A 21,761-nucleotide genomic window follows, 5' to 3' on the forward strand; every position below is an offset into this window, starting at 1 on the left:
CTATATGCAGACTGTACAATGCTAAAAAGACTTTGTTGTTGTTGTTGTCATTGTTTTGGGGTAAAGCCTATTTTTCAGCACATGATAGGCTATGCATGGCAACCAGTAAAACCCTGGGAAGAACCACCGACCCACGAGAAGCTACTGGCAAGCTTTCTCACATACCCACTTTGGCCGAATCCTGGACTCGAACCCACGCAGACAGAGGTGAGATGGCAGTGATCTGTAACGGACAGCACTTTAGACCACTCGGCCACTCGGGGCCCCAAAAAGACTTTGACTTCAGATGAGATACAAGTTGGGATAAAACAACTTTTTCTAAGATTTTTTTACATGAATGGGAGATTAGAAACTGGGCAGTAGTTCTTTAAATAATTATGGTCAAGTATTGGTTTCTCCAGCAGAGGTTTTACAAAGGCAGTTTTGAAAAATGATGGGAATTCACTGGATGAGAGAGAGGTATTAATAACATCAGTTAGAGAAGACAATATTGGAACTAAGCACTCAAGCAGCAGTGATGTTGGACTTGGATCAAGTTCACATGACTTTGGTGCACTCTTCATCACGATTGTATGTACTAAATCCATACAGACAGGTTCAAATGTTGCTAACAGTTGCCACTGAAATTCTGTATCCCAACTGTATGGTGACGACGAGTCAATTGAAATTGTGTTGTCAAGCTTATCTCCAATGGTTTGTACCTTGTCACAGAAGAAATTTGCTAACAATTCAGAAGGGCAACTGGAGAGAAGGTAGTTGGAAGTAGTGTACATTTGTTCCTTGACATCAGCTTGTTAGTAACCTCGAAGAGCTCTTTGCAGCTGGAACTTTCTGTGATCTTAGTACTGTAGTGGGATGATTATGCTGGATGGACTATGTTTGTGACGTTCTTCTAAGTGGCCTCATAGATTTGCTTATGAATAGTGAGTCTAGTGTTAAGCCAAAGCCTCTCAGCTTTACAGTGGTCTCTTTTAGCAGTGCGAATCTGGTCCCTAGCACTGCTATACCACGAAAACCTTTGAATGGACACTGCACTTAGTTGCTGGGGCATGTTTATCAAGCAATGAATGCTGGCAGTTATCGAGTTGTTCTGCTGTAGGAGGTAAGCTAGTTGTTAGGTTTGCTTGGATGTCATGCATTAGTTTGGTTCTATTTATCATATGAAGACACGTCTGCATTTGCTCTCATGTACATGTTATAAGGGTTGTTTCAAATAAGTTTTAAAAAATTTCAACTGCCATTATTGATAGTGAACTTTCATAGAGTAAAAAAATTATTGTTTAAGGACAGTGGAGCATATTTACTAACTTGCAATTACAATACTGTAATCTAGATACTCCTGTCAGTTAGAATTTACCGCAGTCTATACCTTCTACAATGCTCTTAAGTCATATGGCCAAAATACAGTGCTTATGAATATGATTATTTTTATACACAAACAAAATGTGTTTATAATATATACATACAAGTAATAAAGTTTTTACTCGAAAATAAATATTGCTTAAAACCAATGTTAAATGCAGATATGCATATTTAGAAATAGAGAACTTAGCAGCATAATTCAAATGAGAATGAAAACACACATCCACAATATATATATGTGTGTGCATGTCTGGGTATTTGGCATCATGCTTTGCTCCCTGTTTAGCTCTCACTTCTCCGTTTTTTCTAAACGGAGAAGGGAGAAGTCACTTCTCCCTATAATTCAAGTCTAGCTTGACTCCTGTATATATATTTTGTTTTGCTCCCATGTCTACCTCTTCAGTTCTCCCCTCTCCCTATTCTGTCGAAAAGAAATTCATTTCTACCTAACTTCAATTCTAACCTGATCCCTGCAAAACTAAGCATTAAACTGGAATTGTGCTATTGTTTTCTGTATTTCTTTGATTTTCTATAATTAAATTAGTGATCACATATCCTATAGTTGGTATGTGTCGAAGTCTACTGACATATGGAGCATTATCCGTAACTGTGACACATCCTGAGAACTATTACTAATGCCTCTCCAACTTCAATTGTTTTCAACTATGCTGTCGTGACGTAGTATTTGCAGCATTCAGAAAATGAAACTACTCCCAGGCCTCCAAATACTTTGGTTGAGGCAAGTTGTTTTTTAATGAAATGAATGGAGTGATCAGATCAATCATTTTCTTCAACCAACTTAGGCATCCCTTGGCTACCAAAGCATTTCAACTAACCAAAATGTAATGTAATTCTTGAACTTGAATATGTGTGTGTTAAAGTGAGATATTCTTTAAAATCTGCCCTATAATTCCCATCATTTGACCACTGAACACGATAATCAACATAATGCTGTCAATAATATGTTGACCTGTCCCTGTCCACACATGCACCAAGAGTTCAAATATGGGAGGTCAACTGCTACTGGATACATTGGCAATCACTTGTGACAGGGATTATTGCTAAAGAGTTAGTGTATAGAAAGACTGAAATCAGTTTCCTCTGCATACAAATGTCAGTCCAAATAATTATATTAATTAGTCAGAGCTGACTGTAAATTAGATTTTCTACAGGGTAGACCATTTGTAATTTGTTCTGTCGTAATGCACTTCTTCTCCGCAACAATCAGTCATATGAAAAAAGTTTCTGTGGTAGAAAATGACTAAAGTTTGTTTGTATCCTACTAATGATTTCAACAACAGAAATCTTTATTGTGAAAAAAGTGCATATTCAACTTAGTCAATTCAATTTCTAATTTTGAACCTGACTGTGACCAGAGTGGCCCTAACACTGGCATCCTCTGTGCCTTTCACACTTAATGACTACCCATACTAACATGGTGCATATTGCATACACAATGGGCTACTTTATTTTCCTCCGATACCAGAGTGATGTTGTTCATCCTATTCAGTAACTGTCAAATAATTCCATAAATTGCCATAATGTTGAGAGTTTATAATTATATCCCTTTGCACACATGAACATAAAAACACTTGTTAAATCCATGAGAAAGGCAAATTAGTTTTTCCAATGCTTGATTCAATACTGTAAATATCGGAAGCAGAAAACATAGTATTTTCCTTCTACATACATACATGTATAGTCATGCCTACATTCCTTCACTGAAAATGGACTTTTTCAGAAACTGGACACCTTTTGCACTGCATGGTCGTCTTTTACACTGAAAACTTCCATTTGGAATAAAATGTGCACATGATATCAGTACAAGAGCTCACCTGGGCATAATCAGTTTGAAATTAAAATAAATATGTGAACTAAGTTATGTGCATTTTTTTAAATTGGAAGGGTGGGGTACAAACAAACCGGGAGGTATATTTAGACTAAAGTTGTTCTATTCTGATGTGGCATGTTAAAGCTCAAGTTGCTTGGTGAAAAATGTAAAAGTCACATAACAAAATGGCTAACTAAATACCTCAAACTCATTTTTATGATATTAGGTGAAAATTCCTTCTGCTGTCTGCTTACATAACTTTCAAGATTTACTTTAGGTCCCTCTCTTTCTTAAACAGGCCATCGAGTTCGACCATGCCCATGGTAAATTTATTGGAAACGTCAGCTCGAAATTTCTTTGGGCACCTATTAAACAGTTTGTGTTACTTAATTGCACTTCACATACATTGTTTCTGAATCCAAGTAAAATATCTGCGATTGTTAACATTGGTTATTTTGGTTAAGTCCAGACACCTATTTTTAGTTCTGACCGGTTTCTTCGTCATACATGTATAGGATGTAAACATGCAGTAGCCAGTAGAGAGTGTTTATTCTCATTGTTACCGATAAAAATTATCCCTAATGTTCTTAAATTGCTTAATAAATATATTTTGATGATATCAAAGCAGTATCTATTGATTAAAGTCTCATACATTCGCATCAGTTGCCATCACTTGAGAAAGAAGACGAGTAAAGTTTCACTATTCCTTCCTCCTGCACCATTTGCTCATTTCCCAGCATGCATTGCGGAAATCCTTACGTTGAAGTGTTTTACAAATGTGCAACTAAACAAATATTATAGGAACAAATTGTAGTATTTTAACATTAAAAGCTTAAGTCTTAGCAAAATTAATAAAATATTGTCAATTTAACTTAATCGCGTAAGTTACCGGAAAATAGAGATTTGACAATCAACCAATCAAAACGCTAGTTTAAGTTCTAAAAATAGTCTAAAAAAAACTCCGTCCAAACTAGTGAATCTCAGAGTTCTTAACCAAATTTCAGAGGTAATATAAAGGTACTTGAATGGGGAACAGAATATTTACTGTATAGTGCTAATATGACTTTTAAATGTATTACATGAAAATCGGATTGCATAGCTGCTTTTGTTAGAGTGTTTTAGGTCTTGGTACATGGCGTCTAGCACAACGTGCAATATATTTGAATTGGTGTGTCATGCAACAACGTGTATAATTCCATAAATGTACTGCAAAGATCACAGTTTTGAAAAAGTCTTTGATGGTCACCTTCGTATATTGTATAAAATGTGCAGTCCTCGCTTCTCACACAATGGAACATTTACAGCGTATTATAAAAATGGTACTAACAGCTGCCTCGCTAGGCGCTCGGCATTAAGTACAGTAGGGATAACAGGCCAAATTTAAATTTTCATCTCAGGTTAATAAATATAGTATTTTTGAGACGGTCAAGGCATCACAAATAACAAATTAGCAAATAGAGTATACACCTTTTCATAGTTTTTTGCTCATAGCAAGTGCAAACTTATTTTATCGCCTGCAAAAAAAAAGAATTCTCCAAAAAGTGAGCATTTTTTTGTGCAGTGTATATATTGAAAACAAATCCAGTAATGGAATTTTTTTGAATAATTTTTTGGGGGGTGGGGTGGGGGTAATTAATGAAGAAGTCAATAGAGAATATGACCAGACTGTTCTTGAGGCATAATTTACAAATATATATGGTATATAAAAGGAAGTTTTGGGAAAATGTGCCTCTTCCTATCCAGAATTTGCAGCTTTAATTACTCGGAATTTACAATTATGAGTGTATGTCCAATCCAAAAGCCATATTATGTGTAAAGCTTGTTTTTATTCATGTTTTTTTCATGTGAAAGTGAGGAAAAAAAGGGATTGGCAATATCTGCCTCTTACTTTTCAAAGGGGGGGGGGCCGAGTGGTCTAAAGTGCTCTCCGTTACGAATCACTGCCATCTCACCTCTGTCTGCGTGGGTTCAAGTCTAGGATTTGGCCAGTGTGGGTATGTGAGAAAGCTTGCCAGTAACTTCTCGTGGGTCGGTGGTTCTTCCCAGGGTTTTCCTGGGTTCTTCCTCCACCATTAATATTGCTGCCATGCATAGCCTATTATGTGCTGAAAAATGGTATTAAACCCCACAACAACAACAACAGCAACCAGGTGCATATTTGATAGAGTTTCGCAACATCTCTGTTTGGATTATTCATGCATGATATAATTGCCTGGTACTGGTAATCTTTTTGATGGTGAACATAATTACCTCAGTGACTGCACCACATTGAGGGTTATGTTATTCCTCAAATATGCGTGCATTTTCCACCTGCTTGGCATGAAAAATATTTTTATACTCGGTCATACTGCTGTTGCACAAAGCTGTCTCACAGACAGAAGCAGTTCAGCTGTACAACCTAATTGCAGAAGTATGTTTTAATTGCATTTCGTGGTAATTGTTACAAAATCATTTTCCAATTGTAAATTTGTCAGTAATTTTTAAAGCATTTTTATTTTTACCTGGCTGAGAAACTAATGGATAGTTCCGATTTTTAAATGATAAGCTCCATACATTTAGTTACTGTTGCTGTGGCTCACAATATATCGTGAAAATGGCAGATCCGGTAACATCAGCAACAGATTCATTGGAAAATATTTTCAACAATCTTTCTGAAACATTCTTACCTGATTGCAAGATTCTTTCAGATCATGCATTAAAGAAAAGCTTGAATTACTACACACAATGATATATTCATGAAATTAGTATTTTTTATGGCGAAAATCTAGTCAAAGTTACAACATATTGCTGGCGATCTATGTGGCAGAACGAACATCCTGACAAACTTTATGATAACATTTTGCAAGAAAATGACAAAGTAACAAAATATTTATCTTCTTGCAAAGTTATGTATTCCTATTAATAATCAGATTTTCCAGTAGCTTCCATACTTAAAAAGAACTTAAAGCTTTTGTTATGTACCTGTTACATATATATCATGTTAAATTGTCATATAAGAATAAAACAAGTATTTTTATATCTACAGCTAATATTTCATTATATTTAAGAAAACAGATATTAAAGTTAAATGAATAAATAAACAATTTATACCAAGCTGCCTGAGCGATTAAACAAAATGTTTTACGTTCTTTACGCTGCGGTAACTTCATTTAGATGGATGAAACATGTCATAAGAGTATCATTGAAAAACCAGCAAATTTGGATTATGTCAGATCCATGTAAAATGATCATTTATCATAATGTCTTTAACAAGAAGGAAATAATAATGGCTGATTGAAATAAGCAACAACATGCCAGTTGACAGGATATATTTGACCGTTGTTATATAATTAGTGTGACTCATTTTATTGTACTATATTGATGTTATAACATTTTCCATGTGTTTTAAAATCAGTAATTTGTTAAGTGATTAGTTTTATTGGAAGCCAAATAGACGAATATAGATATATACATATATATCACAGGATATAGCTGATTTATAGTCCCAAGCCTGATAAAGACAAAATAAATATTGTATTACTCTTTCATCTCTTCATAAATTTATATTTTTTGAAAACCTTCCATAATAAAAAATGTATTCAAAATAATTAAATTTAAAATTTTGAAATAATTGATGTTACAATCTAACTTTGTAAGTATATAACTGAATAGGATTATGGACAATCCAGAATTTTAACTTTAGGGTGGTGTTTTGTCAGCTTGTCACCAGTTGCAAGTCAGTGCTTGAACATTTTAATAAAATTAGCACTAATGAAGCATGATGCAGGATTCCAATATTCCAAATTTAATTTTTTAAAAGAAAAACAAACCAAGGTAATAAAAGTACAAAAATAAACAAGACATATACAGAAAGTTTCCCTATTACATGTAATATTATGGCTCCAACAAGATATACAATTTGAAGATAAGGATACAGTTAGCATAAAATTGTATTCAGCATTTTTACAAGCACATAGTTTTGTGTATTTATATGAAAAAAGGTTATGAATAATGCATCACTTCCAACGCAGACATTTTTTGTTGGTGTTTGGTTTGAGCATATATTTTTTTTAAATCCTTGAAACCTTTCATAATAATGATAATGTGCATTTCGTGTACCCCATGCACCATGTCAAACCATTTTTCCAATAAATTTTCAGTGATTTTCTGTGTAATATTTCAGATTCCTCTGCAATGTAATACGAGAGTAATCAAGCGTGGTCTCATGTTTGTGAGCAAATATGGTGGATAGCAATGCATAACTATGCAGTGAAATCTATGTCTGCTTTTGATTTGGTCAATGAGCCCAATTTGATTGACAGGTCAGAACTATCCATTGCTTCAGTTCTGGCTATTTTTTGCGTGACTTGGTTAACTTTTTCCCCAAAAGCATTGCTATTGTGTTTCTACATTCATAGGCTCAGTGAGATAATACTTGCAAATGGATATACATAGTTGAAAAAGATAATTATGCAACTTTACTCTAATATCACATTTAAAACATGGCTGAGCACTTTGAACAAAACATAACTCAAAAAAATTAATAGTATTCATAATTGCATTTTATCCCGCAGAGTTAATATTTTCCCAGGCGTACACCTCTGGATTGATTGCATCCTAATGCCATTGAACTTATATATTTGCAAATTGTTTTCTCAGATAGTAATAGTCATCTGTGTTTTCAGTTGGTGGTGATAATATTCAATTTATGACCATTCACTGGAAAATACTTTTCACCTGTTATATTAAATTCCAACCTCAGGGCATTGTAAATGTTTTTGTTTTTTTCACCAGGCTTCATAAACCGAGGATTACCATGAAATTTGTGTTTGAATATAATTTTCTTTAATTTAGTATTTGACCAAATCACTGCATGCTGATTAGTACCAAATATACGAACTCATAAATGACAACTGCTTGGATATTGACTCCATTATTTCTGTGTCTTTGCATGTGAATCTCTTTTCACAAAGCCCTTGACATTGTGCCAATTACTTAGACTCCACATCTTTCAAATAATTCACATTCTTTCGAAATTGCGTCCTTGGTGATTCCATATATTATAATGCTCAAGGTATCTCTTTGATTAATTGATGATCTTTGTTGTTGATAAGTACATTCTCTAATTGCATCACTGGATTTTTCACTACTCATTTCATCATACACACTATGTGGTCTGTTGAATGTCAGTGTCTTCATTTTGTTTTGCACAGTATCGTACAGGATAATGATTTTTCACATTTTTTTCCTCATAAGATTGGTCAAAATTACATCATTGTTATTCCAAGATAATTCCATAATCAATTTATCAAGCTGCTCTGGATACATCTTTTGATACTCTTTAACAAATCTGTTTGACGAATTTATGTGAAATAGTTATATAATCTTTTCTATAATGTTAAAAACACTCCATTCTCCTGGTAATCTGATTCCAAAATTGGATAGACCCACTCAAAAACAGTTTCAATAAAATTTGGACATACTCATAAACTCTTTCAAAATGCTATACACATCAATCTCTGAATTTTTATTACTATAATATATAATATATTATTCACATACAATCTCTGCCACAGTCAATATGAAATTTAGCCACATAGATAAAATAAAATATAGCTGCACAAAAGAAACTCTTATGAGCAGAATAATTTATGTACAGTATAGTAGCAATCATTAATCCTATTCCTGCAGTAGTATTTGGTTGCACTGAAAAGGAATCTCCATATTATCATACCATGTAGTATATTTACAATCAGTGATAATAGATTTTGCTTTATACAACCAGATCTTTCACACTAGTGTTAGAATAATGTTTTACTGCACTATACCATATGCTCTCATATTTGACAATCAGCTGAAAAGTAGTAAAATCATGGAATATAGAAAACATTTACTACATCAGTAAGAAAAATTAAAAAGCCCCATAATGATACTACTAAAGCTGACAAGAGAGTAGACATCTCCATATTTTTATGATGAAAGATGTGTTCCTTCTATAATTGAAAATTTTTGTTGACCATCTGTTTGAATAGTTGACAGTACATATTGATAATGGGTGATGAACCAATTTTATACTCTAATTTGGTTATTTTCAACACAATGCCTGAGATTTTTATGCCAGGGTATACTTGGTCTAACACTAAATGATTTATCAACTACTCTACTTCTGATAAACCAAATCATGTTTCTTGTAGCATACTATTTCTCATTTTTATTTATTTAGCGAAAATGAATTCTTCTAGTTTTAAAAAAGTATTCTGTATTCTAGTTTGTTGAATTGTCTGTACTGTACTTGGAAATTATGTTGCAAAGATTCATATCTATTAAAATACAGACTTATAATTTAAAGTCGAACTGACCTGTGGTGCCATATGATCATAGGGTACAGTTCTTCCAATAACAATGCAGGTAACAAACAAAATTATCATAATTTAAAGCATATTAGATTAATAAACAAATATATGTTAAGGACTTGTTATAAAATAAAAAAACTTGATTTTAAGAACACAACAAAAATACCTAATATCTTTCATATCAGCTATTTATTTTAAAAAACTACTTTTCTTCAAAACAATAACAATATTGGATAATAATTACTTCTGTCTGCACTTCATTAATTTTATGTCTGCTATAAAGGGACATATGAAAAAAGATTGCAAGTTCCCAAAGATACTCATTTAACAAACAAAAAAATCCCAATTGTAAGGACAGTTTAATCTCATAGTGTTTCTCAGTCCATATTTCAAGTCCAACATTTGTTTTTCCACAAAGGACTAAACAACAATTTGTTTAGAAGCCAATGTTTCTTTGGAAACAACATTGATAAAAAATAATATTAAAGTTCAACACCTTCCTGACTGGCCTTTGGTAAAAAGATCGGCAGTGTACTAAAGAGTAAAAATATCACTGAGCTGGTTCTTGATGATAGATTGACAAAAAGTGACGAAGAAAGCTACCCTTTTTTATAAAAATTACTTATGGTATGAACAACCACTGGTATTTAGCATCCTTTTTGATACAGTATAGACAAAATCTGCCTTTTTAAAAATGTACATACTCTCAAATAATTGGTGATATTGTTAATATAAGGATAAAGATATTTGTATACCACTTTCAATAATTGTTTTTAAAAGAGGTTTTGGAAATAGTATGAACATTAAGAGAATGTATAACAAATTAATAACCAGTAAACGAAATATGTTTATGAAATATTATTTATTGAGAGAGAACGTTGACGAACATTGAAGTTTGACATGATGCAGAACAGATACATGTAATAGGTACATGTACATGACTACATCCGTCAGCAGGGATGTACATTAATGGTAGGAAGTTGTCTGATGTATGTAGAGTCGTGGGTATGGGTGGGAAGATATCCAAGGAGTTTCAAACTTCATATTTTTTTCTGTGTTACACACATTCATCTTTGTGTATCCTTAGCTTGGCAGCTGATCAGTGTGACTAGAGCTACAGAGTAAAATGAGATCCCCACCTTGTAATCATGTAGAAACTTATTTAGTATGAAATGGCCAAGCCATTTCTGCAACTAGCATTGGCCCCGGAGTCTCTCTGTTCCTGAGAATTGGCTCTTAGGTCACACTTTAAAAGTTTTATATTCCTGCCCTTAAAATAAAGATACACTAAGTTAGAGTAACAAGAGGTACATGTATTCATTTATGTAATAAACATAGATTCTTAGAGTTTCACTGCCTTGCCTTGCTTTATCCCCTCCCCCAACCAGCCCCATGACTGTATATACACTTTCTTAGCATAAAATGGCCAAATCATTTTATCTGTTCACTTCATGATCTCACTGCCGAGTTGTACCATGGAATCTAAGGGCATGGGCCTGGTATTAACCACTGCTGTATTGTACCTTTGAATCTAAAGGCATGGGCCAGGTATTAACCACTGCTGGGTTGTACCTTGTAATCTAAAGGCATGGGCCAGGTATTAGCCACTGCTGTATTGTACCTTGTAATCTAAAGGCATGGGCCAGGTATTAGCCACTGCTGTGTTACAACTTGGAATCTAAGGGAATGGGCCAGGTATTAACCTATCCTGAGTCGTACCTTTGAATCTAAAGGCAAGGGCCAGGTATTAACCACTGCTGTATTGTACCTTTGAATCTAAAGGCATGGGCCAGGTATTAACCACTGCTGTGTTACAACTTGGAATCTAAGGGCATGGGCCAGGTATTAACCTATGCTGAGTCGTGCCTTTGAATCTAAAGGCAAGGGCCAGGTATTAACCACTGCTGTATTGTACCTTTGAATCTAAAGGCATGGGCCAGGTATTAACCACTGCTGTATTGTACCTTTGAATCTAATGGCATGGGCCAGGTATTAACCTATGCTGAGTCGTACCTTTGAATCTAAAGGCAAGGGCCAGGTATTAACCAATGCTGTGTTATAACTTGGAATCTAAGGGCATGGGCCAGGTATTAACCACTGCTGGGTTGTACCTTGTAATCTGTAGGCATGGGCTAGGTATTAACCACTGCTGTGTTACAACTTGGAATCTAAGGGCATGGGCCAGGTATAACCACTGCTGAGTTACAACTTGGAATCCAAGGGCGTGGGCCAGGTATTAACCTATGCCGAGTCATACCTTTGAATTGAATCTAAAGGCAAGGGCCAGGTATAACCAATGCTGTGTTGTAACTTGGAATCTAAGGGCATGGGCCAGGTATTAGCCACTGCTAGGTTGTACCTTGGAATCTAAGGGCATAGGCCAGGTATTAGCCACTGCTAGGTTGTACCTTGGAATCTAAGGACATAGGCCAGGTATTAGCCACTGCTAGGTTGTACCTTGGAATCTAAGGGCATAGGCCAGGTATTAGCCACTGCAAGGTTGTACCTTGGAATCTAAGGGCATAGGCCAGGTATTAGCCACTGCTAGGTTGTACCTTGGAATCTAAGGGCATAGGCCAGGTATTAGCCACTGCTAGGTTGTACCTTGGAATCTAAGGGCATAGGCCAGGTATTAGCCACTGCTAGGTTGTACCTTGGAATCTAAGGGCATAGGCCAGGTATTAGCCACTGCTAGGTTGTACCTTGGAATCTAAGGGCATAGGCCAGGTATTAGCCACTGCTAGGTTGTACCTTGGAATCTAAGGGCATGGGCCAGGTATTAGCCACTGCTGGGTTGTACCTTGGAATCTAAGGGCATAGGCCAGGTATTAGCCACTGCTAGGTTGTACCTTGGAATCTAAGGGCATAGGCCAGGTATTAGCCACTGCTAGGTTGTACCTTGGAATCTAAGGGCATGGGCCAGGTATTAGCCACTGCTGGGTTGTACCTTGGAATCTAAGGGCATAGGCCAGGGCATTGTCAAAGTCATCTAGACCACCATCTTGATGTGTCTTTAGCTGAGATGCTTAATAATTTTTTAAAGCTATTGGAATCATTTTCTTGATGCCTTTTCCACTCTTCTCAATAGCAGTGTTGTTTAAATAAATACATATTTTAAAAGGTGATGAAAATTTTGAAAAAAGACTACCTGTTAAGTTGAATATATGTAGTCTAGTATTATATGAAAATTGGCTCCGGATAATTTTTTGTTTCATTTTCAGACTGAACAAAATGAGCAGTGACGTTAAGGGATCAACTGGAAAAATTACTGATTACTTTCCTCGGAGTCCACCTTCAAAATCCTCTGGGAACGATGATGATGATACTTCCACACAGAAAGGTATTGCATTTTTTAAGCACTGCAGGACACTTTTTATACTGTTCTGTCCACCACAACAGTTTTAGATAGTCCATCTGTACATACTTTCATCTGTCATACCTTGATTAGGTGTGATGCTTAGGTTATTTTGAGTATGTTATTACATTGCAACTGCATGCGTATAACAGCTTAATGATGTATTACCTGGATTAAAGAGGAGGAAGAAATCGTGTTTCACCACATATAGCTAATCTCCATCCAATAGAAGCTTTATTCATTCTGAGTGAGAATTTTGTTTATATGGGAATTTTCTCTCATGTCATTCTCACAAATACTTGCTTTCTTGGCAAGAAAGGATGAGAAGACATCATTCTCTGCTCATTTCTGCCTCTCTCTCTCTCTCTCTCTCTCTTGCAGGGCAATGGACTTAGTTCCCCTTGGAAGGCTTCACATGTCGCCCTTCCAGTTTTGTAGCAAACTGGGGACCTGACCAAAAAAAACCTGTCAGATTAGATCTTCATAGAAAGTTTCTGAGCGGAGTTTGGTTCACACTTAGTAATGTTACTCCATCTTGTATACCACTGTATCAGATTCAGGCTGGGAGATTAACCTCAAACTCTAAGGGAGTAGTCTTACACTGCTGGTGGTCTCTGGAAGGTGCTTCCCTCCACATCAGCAATCTAGAAATTTGGATTATTATTCTTGCACAACATGGGTGCATCAAATGCATTTCTGTGTCATGGTCATGAAAGAACACGTTTGCCATAGCATACCTAAGATGCCAAGTAGTACTAATGTACCTTCTCCAGTTGGATGTTTGGAGTTTTTTTTGTTCAAATGCTTCAGAGAAGATAACTCAAATCAATCACATTCCTGGAAAGAGGAATGTTCTGTCAGACAATTTGTCCAGACATGGGATTTAACATAATGGTCTGTGCACCAGGTAGCAGCAAAGACAATTTTTCATCTGTGAGGAAAGCCAGTGGTAGACTTGTTGATAGCGGGGACACTTTTTTCATTTGTGAGAAAGGCCAGTGGTTGACTTGTTGATAGCGGGGACACTTTCTTCATTTGTGAGGAAAGCCAGTGGTAGACTTGTTGATAGCGGGGACACTTTTTTCATTTGTGAGGAAGGCCAGTGGTTGACTTGTTAATAGCAGGGACACTTTTTTCATTTGTGAGGAAGGCCAGTGGTTGACTTGTTAATAGCAGGGACACTTTTTCATTGGTGAGGAAGGCCATTGTTAGACTTGTTTGCAATGTAGAGGAACAACAGGCATCCTCTTTATGTCTCTCTAATGCCAGACCAGATGACATGGGTTGTGGATGCCTTCATTATGAGGTGGGAATGACTGTATGCCTTTGCCTCTCAGATGTTAGAATAATCTTCCATATTCTTCACAAAGTCGGGACTTCAAGCAACAGCTCAACCTAATATCTTTCCTGTGACCCTGGAGATTATGGTTAAGTGACTACCTCTATCTGCTTGCCAATGATACCAGAAATTACCACTGAGTAGGGATCAGGGTATCCAGTACATGGCACTACACAAGTCCTCTACCTTCACGTGTAGCCCATATCCAACAATCTATTAACAAGACCAATTTTTGAGCAAAGTAGCCATTTCATTGCTCAGTCTAGAAGGCAAGCAACCACCAAGGTTTACAATGCCAAGCAAAGAATTTTCTGGTATTAATGCAGTAAGCTAACTGATGCTGTAGGTCCCCTTTAACTGCAGATTTTCTTGTATACGTTGTTCTTTATAGGTTACACTGGTATATACCTTCAACTTTAGAGACCAGTCTCTTTCTTGGTAATGATGAGGCTGAAACTCTTGTTTTCTGGTGTCGATATAAACCTACATTTGAATATTTGAGTGAAACTTCCATAAAGAATCTTAAAACAGTCTTCTTCCTCTTCCTTGACATGTATCTGTTTCACAAGGTAAATAAAATTACTTATATTACTTTGATATAAAGTTATTGAAACCATAAGCATTAATTTAACACATTTTTTTTCTTGCCTTCTAAGAAAACAATATGGTAATAGTATCAATTGGTTTTTAAAAAGACTATTTAGATAATGGTTATGGACACTTCATGTGCTCTTATTTGAAAAGCACAACAGAACATTTCATTAAAGCAGTGTATCAAAAGTTTCTGCTTAACTTTGTTGATTGGCATACAGTGACTGAAATAATAAATGGTACCGATACAACCCTTTTATCATACTTCTTGTGACAAATTCTACTGAAATTCGAAATAAACCATATTCTGACAAACTTCCATGGAATTTTCAGCTGAACATTATATGCATATGGAAAAATTAAAAAGAAAATACAACTTACTGCTTTTAAACATGGTTAATGGGAGTTTAGTTAAATTAAAAATGGCTGTTAATTGTATTGTATGTAGGTTATGGACACTATATATATAATTCATATGTCCCAGTATATACTAAAATTGATATGCTTTACGTGTACAATGCAGTGTCTCTATGGTCAGCAAGAAAATTCACTGCCTGTATCCAAGAAATAGGTAAATTAATTTCTTAATATTTTCCAGAGTACATTAATTTACTTTAAATCCACTATTTGAAATACACCTGTCTGTGAAGTTTCATTTCTTCTATCTTAACTCTATTCAGTTCTGTGGGGGCCCCGAGTGGTCTAAAGCGCTCTCATCATGAATCACTGCTATCTCACCTCTGTGTGGGTTCGAGTCTTGGGCTTGGACAATGTGGATATGTGAGAAGCTTGCTGGTAGCTTCTCGTGGGTTGGTGGTTATTTCTGGGGTTTTCCTGGGTTCTTCCTCTACCATTAATATCGGCCACCATGTATAGCCTATCTTATGCTGAAAAATGACGTTAAACCCTATAACAACAATAATAATAAGAACAATTCAGTTCTGTGACATTCAACTTAAAAGTCCCATTTTCATTGATAAGTGTTGGTTCTATTAATGTTGAAACAAAATGCTTTATAGGTTTACATTAAATTTCTTGATCAGATTCTGGCCAGACATAAATGTTTCCTGCTTTTTCGTGTATACAGGACTTCACTTAGATGATTTAAGGCATACTGCTACAAACACTCCTGGCTTATATTTAGATTTATCATTATTTTCAGATGAAGCTGGGTATCAGTGAAGGAACATTAAACTTGTTTGTATAGTACACATTAGTTTAATAGTTACATGTTATAAAATATACATTAAGACTGAAAAATACATTGATGATTGTTAATATTCCATTTGTATAAACGTAAAATACTGATAACAAACATATTAATTCAGAATTTTTATTTAAGTGAGCCAAGAAGATATCATTTGACACTTTTTGTTAACATTTTCTATAAAATAGGGTTCATTTATGAGTTGAATAAAGAAAAGATTTGTATATAGTGTATTCAACCTTTTCTAATCATGATAAATGATAATAGTACCAATTTTCAGTGTAGTTTAGAGGTTTGTATAATACACACATTTATAAATGTATGAACATCATAGAGCCAACTTTTAAAGTCATATACATTATATAGCCATATTCGTTTCATCATCAGAATGTGATTTTATACACATCTGGGTAATTTCATGGCTGAAACACACTAAATGGGTATATTATATTTTAAAAAATTATGTAGGGACATACTTCAGTTTCATTTTTTTTCCTTGAACTGCCTATTACATACACTAAAATGATGTAAGGCTAGTTTGGTTATAGACTCTACAGACATTAGGGTTTCCAGGTTGCATATATATTCACATACCATTAATACTACCAGATGCTGTTTCTTCTTCTTTCTCCATCATTTAGTGTCTCTTCCTTCCATTTAGAACATTGTAACAAAAGACAGGGTTCTTGAAACCCATTCTTGTTTATAAATCCAGGGAGTTCTTATCCTTATTTTCATTATGGTATATTTCGTGATAAAAATGTTGCATCATCCTATTTCTTGGAAATGTTTAAGATAAAGACGATGTAATACAGCTACCACCAGTTTTTTTTCTCCAAATATCATAAATCTGAAAATAATAACACATAATGTTTAATGCACTTGTTCTGGTAATACTTTTTATAGTGGCCATAACCAGTTTTTACTAATGAATTGATAGTTTACAGCATTTTTTCCAAAGGTTTCATGTTATTCCAACCATTGACCAACACTTATATGAAAAAGTAATATAAAAGTTGTCAGCATCCTAAACATAAAAAAAATATGCTTACAGACACTAAAGAATTTTCTAAATTGTTTTTTTAAGGACTTGACTCGCAGTTCCCAGTCTTTTATCTTCCATTAAACACCAGTCAGCCATCCAGCCGTTCAAAACATTTTGAGCACAAAACTTTCTTAAAATCCAAAAAATTTAAGCCTGCTACAAAGATCTGTACTGAATTTCCATTATATTACATGGTTCATCTTCACCACTTTAATATGGTTGAAATATCAAGTAACTTGATGTTATTATACACTTCAGTGAGCTACTTCTGGCTACAACTAAATAAAAATGGCGGCAGAAATGTGGAATGCTGACCATGTCAAAATCTGATGACCACCAGATGCTGGCAGAGACTGCAACCCTTTCTGCCTGACACAAGTGTTGCAGAATCATTAGTTCTAGCAATCGTCTTAATAAAACTATCTGTCATATAAATTAAATTGAGAAAATCTGAATAAATCCTTAGATTTAAATTGCTGGGGAAACAACAAAAATATAAATGGTATATACAAATATTGAAAATGGAGGGCTAGTGTTCACATGTTGCTGCTGCTGTTATGAGAGAGAGAGAGAGAGAGAGAGAGAGAGAGAGAGAGAGAGAGTCAGACTGGCCTTTGATACATTGCATTAGACATCAACTTGCTCAACGTAAACGGCATTGTTTCTTATCCTTTACTCTGAATCTAATGAAACACAAGTGACTCCAAAATGAATCTAAATCCTGTTTTATTTTTTTTTGGAGATATTATCAAAGATCGATAGATCACAGTACCCTGGAAAGAATTATGATACACTTTGTACTTCAGGTTATAACCCACCACGATGACAGCAGCAGGGATAGGTCCAACAATACTGTGACCTTATACTGAATTTTTCTAGTTCATCTTTTCATAATGGTATCTTTAGTTTCATTGCTGTGTTGTGCCCGTTTTTCCCTAATATCAATATTTTGTTGGGTTTTTTTTGGCTAGATGACATTCTGTTCTCTTGAACAAACTTAGTTTCATACTGTGTTGAACGTGAATGACCCCATGTATATGTGCACCTCTTTAGCAGAGAAGTAATGTGTGTTACTGCACAGTATTCAGGTTTCATTCATTCACTGAACAATTTGTAGAATGTTCAGTAAAATATTAAAATATTTTTTCTTTCAGTTGTGTTATTCCTGCAATATAACAATGGTTAATCTGCCTGTTTTTAGGTATATATTAAAAAGTTATTGACGAAATATTGGACCCTCGTTCACATGGCATACAATACCCTTGCAGTCTTAGGCATCCAGCACCACATGATCTTGGGTCAGATAAAAAATAATTTTAGATATTCATTTAAACTAATTGAACATTTACTGTAATATTATAATGACTTAATTTGTACCAGTATTTTTCCATTAATTGCAGATTATTTTGAACAGTCAAAAGAGGGGCTAGAACATCATGTAAAGGACGAACCTGAAGAAAACTTTGATCTTTCAACATCCTCAGTTTTCCTAACACCAGATAATTCACCATCCAAAGATGATTACAAGACACAAGTTTCACTGGAAAATAAGAAAGACAATGACAGTGTTTCTGACCCTCCCAAGTCAAAACAAGTAAGGTGTTGTTTTAGTTTTACCTGGTATTGGCAAGGCTCAGGTATCACTTATTGGACACAGGCTAACAAAAGGCAAAAAGTACACATAAGTGACAGCATAAGGGAAGACAACAAAAATTACACTCAGAACGTGTATTTAATGCCTACTCCATATTGAATCAGGTGATGGATGTTGATTATAAAATTGTGGCTGGACTATGAATGTGAGAACTTGGAGACCCGAGTGGTTGAAGCAGTTCTTATGGTTTAATAAAGTGGAATCAGATGGCACATTAAAAGTAATTTGCAAGTGGTATAAGATTGCTAGAATGGATATACTAACTTCTGGCTTTCAGCCGTGAGCAGTGGCAAATTTGACCCAGATCATTTCAAATTTGACTGAGAATTGCAATTTGGCAAATTTGATCCAGATTATTTAAATGTTGTTGAGGTTTGCAGTGCTGCATAATAAGACATAATCCCACATACTGTTGAGAGAATTCTCTCTCATGCTGCTGGCAAATTTGCCACTGAGCAGTGGCAAATTTTGGCCAGATTTACTCAATGTTGTTTAGATTTACAGTGGCAATTTTTTTTTATCTAGATCATTTAAATGTTGAGGTTTACAGTGGCAAATTTGATCCAGATCATTTAAATGTTGAGGTTTACAGTGGAAAATTTGATCCTGATCATTCAGATGTTGAGGTTTTCAGTGGCAGATTTGATCCAGATTATTTAAATATTGAGGTTGGCAAATTTGATCCAGATTGTTTAAATGTTGAGGTTTACTGTGGCAGATTTGATCCAGATCACTTGAATATTGAGGCTGGCAAATTTGATTCAGATTATTTAAATGTTGAGGTTTACAGTGGCAAATTTGATCCAGATCATTTACTGTAGTATCATTTATTTTTGTTGTACTCAATTTTTGTGGCTTTGTAAAGAAAGGCATTTTCATGGGTACTTAAATTCGTGGTTTTGCCTGTCAAAGTTTGCATATTAGTAGGTATTTAATTTCATGGTTTAATCTCTACAAATACCCAAAATAAAGAATACAAAAGAATAAAACTATGCCGACACAAATGGCGGTCACTTCAGTATTTAAAGCAATCCTACGACCTGTTTGAGCACAGATCAAAATGTTTCAACAACAGTTGTACTCGAATGAAGGATCGATTTGAATAAGTATTAAATTTAATTTTCATATACTGTTATTTTGTATTATGCTTTTTCTCTATTTTCTCTCTATCCTTACTTACCTCACATATCGATTTAAGGCATTGAGTGTAAAACTACAACTATTGGATACCTTATCGAACGTGTGCATTGAACAATATGAAATGATTTATAATTTTTGTTTCAAAAGATTAAAATAAAAAATAAACAAAAACATGTAGAAGCTAATATTAAATTACCAGATTACAGTATTGACCTTGATTTATCAAATACTAGTAGCTGTGTTAATTTCTGGGAATTAAACACTGTAAGAGAACGGGGGGGGGGGGGTCCTGCATGGCTCATTTTTCGTTGGGGATTTAAATTTGTGGTTCGGGGCAACAACGAAAACCATGAAAATTGGCCCCCACGAAAATTGATGATACTACAGTAAATGTTGTTGAGATTTGCAGTGGCAAATTTAATTCAGACCATTTAAATGTTGCTGAGGTTTACGGTGGCAAATTTGATCCAGATCATAAGTGTTGTTGAGGTTTGCAGTGCTGCACAATAAGACATAATCCCAGTACTGTTGAGAAAAACTATTGAAATTAGTGTGAACAATGCAAAGCATCACATTTCAGTGCAAATAAACAGTGTACAAATTAATTAGAATAATGGAAGAGGATCATGTACTTGAAAAAATCAATAAGCAGAATGCCATACATACATTTGGTAATAAAAGTGAATGTACCTTGACATAGTAATGGATTTAACATCATGCTTTAGCATTGTGGTGCCATAGAGTTTTGCCAGTTTTACAGTGAACCTGCAATCATAAATTGTCGAGTAAATGAGCTTCATGTACAAAATATATTGTATTAGTTAGGTTTTCATTATGTCCATTCAATAATCCCCATGTACATGTATGGAAAATTGATCAAAGAAACAATGTAATTGCACTTTTCTTACTTAAAGCTACAAGTTAATCCATTTAATATCATTTCCAGGCTTGGCCATTTTTATTATGATACAGAATGCTGGAGATAGATTATTATCCAAAAATCCTATGCTGGATGAGTTATTTATGCCGTGTGATCACAAAAATGTGTTGCTGGACTTGAAATCAGTGCATTTGTAACATACTGTCATGCTAATCTTTAATTTTCAGATCCATACTGGCAGTCTCTCAACCACTGACACATCTTGGATGTACATGTAGACATATTTACATCAATAACCATTACAAAGGCTTTGTATCAGATTGGAAAAATCATAATACATTTGACTTCATAAGATAAGCAACAGTAGACCAATTACCATTTTTGTGGAAGATAACTCATATGGAGAAGTTCGTCACACGTATTACCTCGCAGAATCTATTGTCTTTCATTTTAATGTTAAGATTTGCAGTTTCCTGTTTTATCCTCATTTAAAACCGGTGTTCAAAAGACATTTTTGTTCAGTAAAATTCAAACCTTATGTAACTGGGAGTTCTTCCTTTTCAACCTCTTGGGTCTGTGATAAGCAGAAGAATCATTTCCCCGATCTTTTTTAATTGTATGGGGTTGTGATGTTTGTTAATTTTACTGCGATGCTACAGTAATGTTATCCCACACATTAAGCTGTTGTCTCTTCATGTTGGTGGAGTGGCTGTTTATAGAGTTAATCCCAATATGTCATTGGTGAATTAAGCAATTGGCTTTTGTCTCAGAATAAACTGTTCTGTTTCTGAGTTAATTATGCCATATAATTTCACTCATTATTTCATAAATTGTAAATTTACATTGTATATTTATATATATTCCATATTTCCCCAAAACATGATCAAAACTGTTGTTATCAGTCATTAATACAATTGAGAACTGATAACATTAACACCCAGCACTGTAATAACAATGGCAGAACCTCCAACTTAAAAAATAAAACAAATTTTAATGCTGGAGGAAATAATGTAATTCAGAGAAGT

The 21,761-nt window shown here is 34.8% G+C and overlaps 2 protein-coding genes across 3 annotated transcripts in view; one reads left to right on the plus strand and one right to left on the minus strand.

Moving 5' to 3' along the window:
- LOC149777433 (protein strawberry notch homolog 1-like) overlaps positions 1-3,928 on the minus strand; it is an 84,491-nt gene extending 80,563 nt beyond the window's left edge. The window contains exon 1 of the mRNA XM_089942062.1: positions 3,846-3,928. Within this exon, the coding sequence (XP_089798188.1) occupies positions 3,846-3,863 (18 nt within the window). The 5' untranslated portion in view covers positions 3,864-3,928. The remainder of the gene's footprint in view (positions 1-3,845) is intronic.
- Positions 3,929-4,128: 200 nt separating this feature from the next.
- The window catches only part of LOC149777434 (N-lysine methyltransferase KMT5A-like), a 43,248-nt gene continuing 25,615 nt past the window's right edge, over positions 4,129-21,761 (plus strand). The window contains exons 1-3 of one of the 2 annotated variants that reach the window (XM_089942063.1): positions 4,129-4,199; positions 12,747-12,865; positions 18,463-18,656. In XM_089942063.1, coding sequence (XP_089798189.1) covers positions 12,757-12,865; positions 18,463-18,656 — 303 coding nt within the window. In that variant the 5' untranslated portion in view covers positions 4,129-4,199; positions 12,747-12,756. Of the gene's footprint in view, positions 4,211-12,746; positions 12,866-18,462; positions 18,657-21,761 lie in introns of both variants that reach the window. The other variant, XM_089942064.1, reaches the window with a different exon arrangement.

This window comes from Sinohyriopsis cumingii, chromosome 18, assembly GCF_028554795.1.
Source record: "Sinohyriopsis cumingii isolate HCF-2022 chromosome 18, ASM2855479v2, whole genome shotgun sequence".
NCBI classification, from domain to species: Eukaryota; Metazoa; Mollusca; class Bivalvia; order Unionida; family Unionidae; genus Sinohyriopsis; species Sinohyriopsis cumingii.